We start from the raw sequence: 12,434 nt of genomic DNA, 5'->3' as shown, positions 1-12,434 counted from the left end.
CCTCTTGGTCCCCAGTCTCCCCCTGGCAAATAGGACTGCCAATTTATATCTCCAGCTCAAACCTCTGCCTTGAGTTTCATGCTTGTATTTCCATCTGCCTTTTTCTGTAAGTCCACTTGGATGCTAAGAGGCCTCAAGATGAGTAAGTCTCAAGCAGAACTCTGGATTTTGCTGCCTGCCCCCAACTTGCTCTTTCCTCCAGTGTCTCAGCTCACTTAATGACACCACTTATTAAAACCCAGGTGCTCAGATCAAAATGCCTAGAAGCCACCTGTGATTCCTCCCTTCCTAGCACCCCTCAAATATGATTCGTCAGCAAGGCTTGATGGCACACGCATCTAATAATGTACCTTGAATCAAACCATTTCTCACCATTTGAGATTTCTCACCCACCAGTGACCACCCTGATCTAAGGCATAGTATGCTCAGCAGCCTTCTAGCAGACTGTCTCTACTTTCCCCTCCCTACTGTCTGTTCTCCACATAACAGCCAGAATGATAGGTTTGCGTGATTTTTTTAATATAAAACAGACCACATCACTGTTGTGCTTACAACCCATACACAACACAAATAAATCTAGTCTTTAGGCATGTTAACAAAGCTCATGCGGTCTGGAATGAACTTACTTCTCATAACTCATCTGCCCCTCATTCACTGGTCTTTCTGTTCCTGAAACACACCAAGCTGTGTCCCTCTGCCTCAAAGACCCCCCCCTTTTCTCAAATCTTTTTTAGTTCTTTGCTGAAATATCATCTCAGAGAGGTGTTCCTAGACCATCCTACCTAAAACAGCCTCCTAAATCCTGCTCCCTTCTTATTTATATATATTTTTAAGTAGGCTTCATGCCCAACATGGAGCCCAAGGTGGGGCTTGAACTCATGAACCTGAGATCAAGACCTGAGCTGAGATCAAGAGTCAGACACTTAACTGACTGAACCACCCAGGCACCCCCTGATCCCTTATTTATCCTTAGCTCTTATCATTGCCTGAATTTTCTCTTTTTTCCTTGTAATGTGTATGTCTTTTCCAACTAGAATTTAATTTCCATGAGAGTTTTATTGAACAAAGGAAAAATCTCCACTTATTAAACAGGTACCAAGACTTGCTGGATACTTTATTATGTTATTCCACTTAATGCTCAAAAACCAGGTATGGCAGAGTTTATGAAGGATCTGGCGGGTGACTGAAATTCAACGTTAAAAGTCAAGGTAGATTAACTTACCAATGGCCACATAACTAAACTTGTAAGTGGCTGAGCTAATATTACAAAGTCAGGTCTCTTTAATTCTAAACCCAGGCATGCTGCGAGTTTTCTGTGCTTACCTAGGATTTCTTTAAAAATATTTATATGGAACCAGTTATAAAGAGCTTCCAGATATTCCCAAGACTGTGGGATTACTGAAGAAGTTAGGATCCATTTGTTTAACCTTGACCTGAGGAAGCTCTGGAACGAGATGTAGATAGCAGGTCTAGAATTTAATCAGAGCTCATGCCCTCTGGTGGCAAGTGACAGAATAGCACTCACACCAGGAACCACATGGTTGTGGGTCCTCACTCCCTACCCCGCCATTCATTGTCCCATATAATAATTCAAAGCTTTGTGAAATTATTAGACTCTGTGGCCGTCAAGATGATTCCAAACTTTCTCTTCTCCCAGAGGAGCTTTACATACATGCACATCCACAAATACATGTACAGAAATATGCCACTAAGTCACTGTACAATCCTGGACAACTCACTTCCCTTTCCCTGTTTCTGTATTTGTCAGATGAGGATACTGAACTAAAGCCAGGCTTCCAAACTGAGGTTGAGTACACTATCTCAGTTTTACCCCATGCGTGAAAGAACGGACAAGTGAAACTGGCACAGAGGTGCTGAACACACTGTCTTCCTCGAGGAAGAAGTGAATGCCCAACCTGACCATTTGGGGAGACTGGATTCCTTATAGTTCTCATAGGACTCCATCCCCATGTCACTGTTACAACCCCATATACACACTCAAACTCAAGTTAATTCAGATTAATTTAATGGGCGGTTGTGACTAATCTTGAGATGATATATGTATGCATGGGTCTGGCAGGGTCCTTGCTGTAGAGAAGGAGTTTAATGAATACTTAAAAAAATTTTTTTTTAACATTTATTTATTTTTGAGAGACAGAGACAGAGCATGAGCAAGGGAGGGGCAGAGAGAGAGGGAGACACAGAATCTGAAGCAGGCTCCAGGCTCTTAGCTGTCAGCACAGAGCCTGATGTGGGGCTTGAACTCATGAACCATGAGATCATGACCTGAGCCAAGGTTGGATTCATAACCAACTGAGCCACCCAGGTGCCCCTAATGAATACTTTTAAAATTATCTCTGCAAAATAAGCATTTAAGACACCAACAGTTAAAGTAATCTCTCTCTAAGATTTTGGGTTATTTCCACCCCCACAGGTTTCTTTTTTTATTTTTATTAAAAAAATTTTTTTTTAATGTTTATTTACTTTACAGACAGAGCGCAAGGGAGGAGCAGAGAGAGAGGGAGACACATCATCTGAAACAGGCTCCAGGCTCTGAGCTGGCAGCACAGCACCCGATTCGGGACTCAAACCCACGAACCGTGATCCGACTCTCAACTGACTGAGCCACCCAGGCGCCCCACCCCCACAGGTTTCTATAAAGAGCTTATATTTCTGTGATAAATGAGACATTTATCTTTTTAAATCCCCCTTTCTACTGACAGGCCCTGGAGGCTACTTAGCAAATGAAAAGACAGATCAGTGACAGGAATATACAAAGGGCTCCTTTCAAGTCAAGGTACCACATATACCCACCCCAGAGCATGTGACCAAGTTTGCTGACCAGGCACTTTGTGCTGGGATCCTGACACACTTGACTAGGAGCCTCACCAGAAGCCAGGTTCTGTTTTAGACCAGGGACAATCCAACATGGACACTGGGATCCCCTGGGGAGCATTAAAGAATACATGGGTCCCAACCCCAGAAATTCAGATTTAACTGATCTGAGGTAAGGCCTACGCACTGAAAATTTTAAGAGCTCTCTGGGTGATTCTAACTGGCAGCCAAGTTTGAGAACCAGTGATCCAGACAGTCTTTTTTTTTTTTTTTAGAAGAAATAATCACAGTCTTGAGTAGTAGAATAGGTTAGTAAAACAACAGGGTGTGAGGAAAAGGTTGGCAGCATTGAGATAATAATGTCACCTGAAAATCATTCTACCTTTCCACCTTTCCCCCCGGAAGACTCTGGCAGGGGGGTACGAATGTTCCTATGTGAACAGAACACACACACATACACACAAAAACCATACAAGATTTTACAGGAGAAGAAGGCTCTTCTAGAGCAATATTTCCCAAATATAGACCGATTTCATTAGAGTCTCGGGAGAGTCATTTTACCATGCAGAATCCCAAGCCCCATTACCTAGAGATTCTGATTCAGCAACTCTGGGGAGAGGTCCAGAGGAGGCCTGGGGAACATGAACACACACACATATATATGTATAATTATGTACATAATTTATTTAAACTTTATTTTGAAAAATCTTAAACCTAGAGAAAAGTAGCAAAAACAGTACATGAACAACTATGTATCCTTCACCCAGATTCAACAACTAATAACATTTCACCATATTTGCTTTCCATCTATCTACACACACTTTTTCCTCTGAACTATGAGAAAGTCAGAAACATAGTGACACTTCACCCCTAAATATACATCAGTACATTTGTCCTCAGAACAAGGACGTTCTCCTTTAAAACTGCAATACTGTCATTCCCAAGAAATTTAACTTAAAATATCCTCAACTGTCCCCCAAATGTCCTTTATAGCAGTTGAATTTTTTAAGTACAGGAGCTGAACGAGAATTACATATTGTATTTGGTTGTCCTGTTTCTTTAGCCTCCTTTAATCTAGACCAACCCTGTTGTCTTTTGCTGGTTTTTCATGAAACTGATATTTTTGAAGACTGTGGGCTAGCTGTTTAATAGAATATCCCACAATTTGGATTTTTTTTCCTGATTGTTTCCTTATGATTACATTCATGCTAAACAGTTCTGACAAAAATACAAGTGATGTTGAGTACTTCTCACTTCATTACTTTAAGAAGCACATAATGTGGTTTATCTAATTATCGATGATACTGAATTTGATCACTTGTTAAGGAGTGACTGGCAGACTTCTCCATTATAATTTCCCTTTGTAATTAATAGGAAACACTGAGACTATGTGAATACCCTATTCTCCAATAAGCTTTTTTACCCTGTGGTTTTAGCACTCACTGATTATCCTTGCCTGAATCAATTAAAATGGTGGTTGCAAAATGGTAATTTTCTATCATTCTCTCTATACTTATTAGCTGACATTCTGCAATTAGACCTTTCCCTGCAACTCTAAAGTTTTTTATGTGTATCACTAGGGACCTATGGATGCCAATACCATTGTTCTCTTGTTTTCATTATTCTGTTTGTTACTCTTATTGTTCCAGTTTTGGCTGATCAGAGCCCCTTCAAGCTGGCTCCTGTGTCCTTCTGATATGTTTCTGTTCTTTAAGCCTTCTTTTCTTTCTGGCATAATAGAATGTTCCAAATTCACCTTACATTTTCTCTTCTGCTCAGCCCTGGAATCAGTCATTTCTCCAAGGAGCCAGGATTCCTTTTAGTGGAGAATGGGAGTTAGAAACCACATTGCTACTGAGGTGTCATTACTTTTAGGCCTTTTCAATGAACAGAACTTACATCATTATAATACAAATATATATACATATATATATATATATATATATATATATATATATATGTATATATAATTATATACACGTTTTAAAGTTAAGAGTTCATAATAGATACCTCCAATTCAAATCCTATACTACAGGGTTCTTCTTCATCTTCCCCCATCCTACATTTGTATCTTCTTTACTCACTTGCCCTATCCTCAATACAGGCAAAATAGCTTCAGATTAAGGTAAAACTACTAACATTGTTAATAAAACATCAGGATTTATTTGAAGCTCCATTTTTTCTTTGAAGTGTGTCCCAATGTTATGATATCCATTTGATACATAGTTCAGTTTGTTTCTGTTTGTAATCAATTTCAGAATATGATTTGTTCTTTTCTCTGGTTTAGTTTTATTTTTAAAGTAAAACATTTACATAATGCAAAAGTCAAGAGAATATAAAAGAGTATTCTCAGAGAAGTCTCACTCTCATTGCTATACTTTCCACACTATTCCTAGATACTCCCAATAGGTGAACTTTTCCTTATTTTCTGGTTTAACATTCCTGTGTTTCTTCTCATAAAAATAAGTATATAAAATATGTCATTTCATGTATATTATAAAATGTGTGTGTGTATACATATTTCCCCTTCTCTTTCTCAAAAGTAAGTGGTATTAAGTACATTCACATTGTTGTGCAACCATCACCACCATCCATCTCCAGAACTTTTTCATCTTCCCCAAGTGAACTCTGTACCCATTAAACAGTAATTTGCATTCCTCCCTCCTCACCAGCTCCTAACAACCACCATTCTGTTTTCTGTCTCTATAAATTTGCCTGTATTATGTATCTCCTATAAGTGGGATCATACAGTGTTTGTCCTCTTGCGACTGGCTTATTTCACTTAGCATAATGTCTTCAAGATTCATCTACATTGTCGCACGGGTTAGAATCTCCTTCCTTTTTAAGGTTCAGTAATATTCTGTTGTATGCATATACCACATTTTGTTGACCCATTCTTCCACGGATAGACACTTCGGTTGCTTCGACCTTTTAGCTATTGTGAATAATGCTGCTAAACATAGGTATACTAATATCTGCTTGAATCCCTACTTTTGTTTTGCCTATACACGCAGAAGTGGAAATGCTGAATCATATGGTAATTCTATTTTTAACTTAAAAAAATTTTTTTTAAACGTTTATTTATTATTGAAAGACAGAGAGAGACAGAGTGTGAGCAGGGGAGGGGCAGAGAGAGAGGGAGACGCAGAATCCGAAGCAGGCTCCAGGCTCTGAGCTGTTAGCACAGAGCCCGATGCGGGGCTCGAACTCATGGACTGTGAGATCATGACCTGCACTGAAGTTGGACACTTAACTGACTGAGCCACCCAGGCGCCCCTATAAGTATATCTTTATGCCAGTACTACATGTCTTGAGTATTGTTGCTTTGTAATAAGTTTTGAAATCAGGAAATGTTGAGTCTTTAGTAGTGTGCTAATTTTCGTCAAAGGTCAGACGACTTTCTTCCTTATAGCTATCTTTTTTTGTTTTTGTTTTTTTTTAAGTTTATTTATTTTGAGAGAGAAAGAGTACATGAGAGCATGAGCCAGGAGGAAGGGGGGAGAGAGGGAGAGGGAGAGGGAGAGGGAGAGGGAGAGGGAGAGGGAGAGGGAATATGAATCCCAAGTAGGCTCCTTGCTGTCAGCCCAGAGCCCAACTGGGGCTCAATCTCATGAACTGTGAGATCATGACCTGAACTGTAATCAAGACTCAAATACTTAACTGACTGAGCCACCCAAGCATCCCTGTTATAACGATCTTAATATGGTGAATTTCATTAATGATTTTTCTAAAGTTAAACCTTTTTATTCCAGAAAAAAACCCCACTAATTTGCTTTGATAAATTATTGTTTTAAATGTGTTGAATTCTCATTTCTCATATTTTACTTAGAATTTTTGTAACAAAATTCATACATGAAACTGTATGTGTGTGTGTGTGTGTGTGTGTGTGTGTTTAAATCAGGCTTAGGTATCAAAATTCTACCTACTTCATAAAAAGAAATCTGTATGTTTTCCTATTTTTCTATGATATGTATGGAGCTGAACTGTCCAGTAGACAGTCACCAGCCACATAAGGCCTTTTAACTTTAAATTACAATTACACAAAATTAAAAATCTTTAGTTGCAGTAGTCATATGTGGCTAGACAGCATAGATATAAAACATTTCCATCGTCACAGAAGTTCTGTTGGGTATCACTGACCTCTAGCAATTTAAGTAGTAGATAATCTGGTCTTTAAAGTTTTGTAGGACTCCCCTGTAGAATAATCTGCACTTAAGTGCTCTGCTGCAGGTGTAGTTCTTTGAAAATTTTCATATGTTTTCTACATACCTGTTTATTTATTTTTTTTTTTTTTAATTTTTTTTTCCAACGTGTTTTTTATTTATTTTTGGGACAGAGAGAGACAGAGCATGAACGGGGGAGGGGCAGAGAGAGAGGGAGACAGAATCGGAAACAGGCTCCAGGCTCCGAGCCATCAGCCCAGAGCCTGACGCGGGGCTCGAACTCACTGACCGCGAGATCGTGACCTGGCTGAAGTCGGACGCTTAACCGACTGCGCCACCCAGGCGCCCCTACATACCTGTTTAAATATTGTAATGCTATTGGGTTCAGATTTGACAAATAGTATTTTCCTACTTCACCTCACTTTTCTAATTTATTTACACAGAGTTATTTCCCCCCTTGGTCATCTCTACTTTTGTGTATCTGTGCTTATTCCTTTTCTTTAGTAGGCTAACTACTTAGTTTGTGTATCTTGTGTATTATCCTCCCAAAGGACCGGCATTTTGATTTATTGCTTTTCTATTTTCCACCTCATTAACTTTTGCTTTTACCTTTCTTTTTTCTTTTTCCTTTTTGTTTTCTTTGTGTCGTGACTCTTTCTCTAGCTTTTTGAATTGGGAATTTAAATCCTTAATTTTTATCCTTCCATTTTTATTGATGTCAAGTATTTAAATCTATCAGTTTTCTTTCAACCATTGCTTTAACTGATCTCAAAATTCCGATACGTGTTTATTAATTATTTTTTAGGAGTTTTGCAATTTTGGTTTATATTTCCCTTTTCAAACAAGAGTTGTTTAGAGTTTTAGATTTCAATGTAGAAGGATATTCACCAGGAAACAGAGTGTGATATGTGTACACATACGTGATCTACCTTATTCATTAAAGACTTCAATACCTTTAACTTTTGTCCTCTTGGCCTGCCTTGCCTTGAGAGGTGTGTTAAATCTATCAGTGTGTTTGTCTCTATCTCTTTGCACCTACAATCATTTCCATTTTACGAAGACACATTCTTTGTAATTTGGTTCCAAAATATTTTTAATTATTACATTTTCATTGTGAATTGTATCACCATTAAGCATTATAAAGTGGCTTCTTTTGTCTTGTTGAATGCATCCTGGTCTGAATTCTTTTTTTGTTTTGTTTTGTTTTTTAATTTATTTTTGTGTGAGAAAGAGAGAAAGAGAGAGACAGAGAGTGCAAGCATGAGTGGGGGAGGGGCGGGGGGGGGGGGCGGGTGGACAGAGGATCCCAAACAGGCTGTGCTGACATCAGTGAGTCCGATGCGGGGCTCAAACTTACGAACTGTGAAATCATGACCTCGGCCAAAGCTGGACACTCAACTGACTGAGCCACCCAGGCGCCCCTCTTGGTCTGAATTCTGCCTTGTCTAATATCAGAATTGTAGTATCTGTTATTGTATTGTTTGACTTTCCTTTTCATACCCTTAACCATCCTTTTATTTTTAGTCTTTTTCATTTATTTGACTTTAGGTATGTTTCCTGTACACAGTATAAAGCTGGGTTTGACTCTGAGTACCAATCTGAATTTTTTTCCTTTGAATAGGTCAGTTAAAACTATTTATATTTATTGATATAAATCACACATTTGGTTTCAACCCTGTCACATTAGGTTTTATTTACTGTGCTTTCCATATTTAGTTCATCTCCTTCTCTGTGTGGTCTGTTTCTTGATCTTTTTGCTCCTTTGTTATTAAGCAAGTTTTGGAATTTTATTTTAGTAGTTACCTTTATACTAACATATTTTATAGTATCCTTAATCTACCTTTTCCTCATTTAGGCTTCTATTTGGTGTATCAGTTTTAGGTGATATCCTTTGATCCCATCTAAGGATATTACAGGAGGGAGGAGGTTTGCTTCCTGCTTCCGGTGTGAATGCTTGGTGGGCTCCTGCAGCAATCCCACCTTCTCTCTTGACCATATTCTGCAGTTCACGACAGCCAGTAATATCAGTAGCCAGCACCACGACCACCACCACCTTGCTCCACTTAAATGGCTTTATAGCACTCCAGAGAGACATCTCTCCATGAACAGCTTTCCCCAGAGGCACCCCTGAAGGCAAATTTCTAGCAAAGTCCACTGCTGTGGCACCACAGTGACTTCTCTCGTACAGTGAGCCACAGCTGCGTCCCCTCCAACAAGGTCTACATCTCAGCCCTGAGGATGGGAGAGGGGAGGCTCCTCCTTGGGCCCTCTATCTCAGCTCCAGTGTAGTGGCCTGCCCTTACGTCTGCTCTTATATTCATTAGAGTTCTCTTTCCTTTTGACTAGCCAAACACACCAATACCCCAAGCCTGTGTTACAGTTAATAATTATATTAAACTTTCTGTGTTCAAATTACTGTGTGGGTTCTCTCTTTTCATTGGACCCAGACTGATACCATACTGTTCTACCCCGTCTCCACCTTTGTTTTTGTCTTAGATTGATCATTCCTTGTTTGGATGAAGCTCTTTCTGTATGTAACTCATTCCTCCGGTAGGGCTTGGGTTATAGCATTTCCTAAGCTCCTGCATGCTGAACACATTTCAGTATAATCTCAGTACCCAAAAAACAGCTTGTATAGATATAAAACCCCAAGATCTTATTTTCTTTCCTTGAATTTCTTAAAAACACCACTCTACTTTGTCTTGCTTTATACTTTGCTATAGCAAAGGATGATGCAAACTTGACTTTCTTTCCCTTGTAAATAATTTGGCCTTTTTTCTGGAGGCTTAGAGGAAATTTTTCTTTATTCTTAGAATGTAATAGTTTTACTAGAATAGATCTTAGAGTAACCAATCTGAATCAATTTTTCCAGGAATAAGGTAGGCCCTTTCAAAACAGAAGTTTGGGTTTTAATTTTTGAAAAATTTAAGTATTAATTCTGGTTCATTGCTTTGTTTATCTTCTTCAGACACTCCAATAACACATGCATACATACATTTACACATACACATTGAATCTTTGTTGACTATGTTCTATATCCAACAGTTCCTTTCTGATACTTTTTAACCTTTTCTAATACTTATTTTTATTCTCTTGGCTGTTTTTATTTCTCTTCTCAATGTCCCTTATTACATTTTCAGTTAAACCTGTGTCCATTGGGCACCCTGGAATTGAGTCAATTGAGATTATTTTGTCTTTCTTCAATTTTTTTCTTGAGTTTGGACAATTCCATTTTTACATCTTCCTGTCTATTGCGCATTTCTAGTCTGACTTTTAAAATTTATGATTCATGGTATTTTTTTCATATCTGTCAATACTTGTTTAATTCAAGTTGGGTTGTTGTGCAATAGTTTTCTTCTGGTTAGTCACTGATTTTGGCAGAATTTTTAACAGTTAAAATGGTTTTAGCCTCATCTTTGCTTTTTGTCAGATAGAAGCTTTTTATAGGTGTCGACTGCTATTTCCTAATCATTTGAAATGTCTGATATTTTCCTGGACCAGCAAAAACAGGAGGTTCTATTTTGGCAGGGATCTCGGGTTATGAATTTTCTGTTGACCTAATGAAATGCAGTTTCTTTAGTAGATGAGGCTGTTGGGATGGGAAGTGTCTGATGTGTCTTTTGGCTTTATGATTCTCTTCTGTTTCTGTATAATTCTCAATTACAATGCCCTGCTTTTCCTTCAATATGTCTACCTTCCCCCAAAGGTAGATGTCTTCTCAAGAGTGCTATCTCTAGTCCCTCAATCCAGACTTTCGAACCACTGGCTTCCTTTGGATTCCCCAGTAGGGAAGTAGGTCTTAGCTCTGTTCTCAGTATTTCCCACTCTAAATGGGCCTATATTTTCCTGGAGGTGATTTTGACTGTGTTAGGCCTCCACTGCCCTCCCCCTTTTAAATGCAATTTCTAACTACATAAAACTATTCATTCTGGTATGAGTCAGGTATTAGCTCTAATGGTTTCAGATCTTTATATCTGAAAATGTAATTAAAATCTGTGGTATTCTTGACTCTCAGTTATGTTTAAACATGAATTAGGGGTGGTTTGGTTTCCTTTTGGATTTGTACATTTCTAGAGAAGTTACTGAAAGATTGATGTGAGGGTTAGGAGCACTGACATGCACCCCCTCATGCAGTCAAAAATTGCGTAGAGTCTTTGACTTCCCCCAAACTTTACTAATAGCCTACTGTTGACCAGAAGCCTTAATGATAATGTGAAGAGTTGATTAACACATATTTTGTGTGCTATATGTATTATATAGTGTATTCTTATAATAAAGGAAGGTAGAAAAAAGAAAATGTTATTAAGAAAATATTAAGGAAGAGAAAATACATTTATAGTACTGTACTGTATTTACAGAAATAAATTTGTGTATAAGTGGAGCTGTGTAGTTCAAGCTTGTGTTGTTCAAGGGTCAACTCTACTTTTTAATAGCCTATCAAGATGTTTCCAAATAGCATTCATCAAGCAGGTTGAGAATAATACAGTACTATTTAGCTATAAAAAGGAATGAAGAATATCTCCATGCTACTAAGAAGTCATCTTTAGGGTATTTCATTAAGTGGCAAAAAGTAAGGTTAAGACCAATATGTATAGTATGCTGTCATTTATATAAGGAGGTGGGAAACACCTTATGTGTATATGTACACACACAGACACACACACGGATATTTGTATTTTTAAAAAATGGGAATATAGGGGCGCCTGGGTGGCGCAGTCGGTTAAGCGTCCGACTTCAGCCAGGTCACGATCTCGCGGTCTGTGAGTTCGAGCCCCGCGTCAGGCTCTGGGCTGATGGCTCGGAGCCTGGAGCCTGTTTCCGATTCTGTGTCTCCCTCTCTCTCTGCCCCTCCCCCGTTCATGCTCTGTCTCTCTCTGTCCCAAAAATAAATAAAAAACATTGAAAAAATTAAAAAAAAAATGGGAATATAGACAGGGGCTACCTATGGCAGAAGAAGGGAAGAAAGTGAAGGGGATTTCTCTCAATATACTTCACTTTACAGAGTTGACTTTAGGAATGATGTGTATCACATATACGTTTATAAAGGAAAGTTTCCAAGAAGCAATCTCTAAAAATAAAAAACAATACAACAAATGAACCCAGGTTTATACCAAGTTGGTGGCACTGCCACCCAGAGAGAAACTAATCCAAGCAAACTTATAATATATTGACTATCCTTCATTGGAGGGTAGGAAAACAAGAGATGCAAGTAACTCAAACACCATCAGTAATGATAATGGTGGTAAGTGTTGCTACTGTTATTCTGAGCCTGTTGTCCTGTGTACTAAAATAGGATAAAACAACTGAGTTATTTTGCTAGTGACATGGAGAACTAGGGTTTTGTTGTGGTATAAAGGAGATACAGATTAAAGACAGCAAAGATAAAGTAAATAAAAGCACCATTTGTCTCGAACTTTAGTAGGAAGTATCAATATG

General features: G+C 38.5%; 1 protein-coding gene and 1 long non-coding RNA gene across 21 annotated transcripts in view; both read right to left on the bottom strand.

Annotated features, from left to right (window-relative positions):
• Positions 1-12,434, bottom strand: part of SCMH1 (Scm polycomb group protein homolog 1) — a 186,038-nt gene that overhangs the window by 90,861 nt on the left and 82,743 nt on the right. Inside the window, exon 2 of one of the 20 annotated variants that reach the window (XM_058717845.1) lies at positions 3,422-3,467. The exons of the other annotated variants lie outside the window; for them this stretch is intronic. Coding sequence (XP_058573828.1) covers positions 3,422-3,467 — 46 coding nt within the window. The remainder of the gene's footprint in view (positions 1-3,421; positions 3,468-12,434) is intronic. 20 annotated transcript variants of the gene reach the window in all.
• On the bottom strand, positions 3,494-11,689 carry LOC131504922 (uncharacterized). The gene is made up of 2 exons (XR_009258191.1): positions 7,355-11,689; positions 3,494-7,104 (listed from the first exon to the last, which is right to left on the bottom strand). It is a non-coding gene; the product is annotated as an uncharacterized LOC131504922 (long non-coding RNA).

The sequence above is a fragment of the Neofelis nebulosa genome, chromosome 2 (assembly GCF_028018385.1).
Source record: "Neofelis nebulosa isolate mNeoNeb1 chromosome 2, mNeoNeb1.pri, whole genome shotgun sequence".
Lineage (NCBI taxonomy): Eukaryota > Metazoa > Chordata > Mammalia > Carnivora > Felidae > Neofelis > Neofelis nebulosa.
This window is presented reverse-complemented; position numbering and strand designations above follow the sequence as displayed.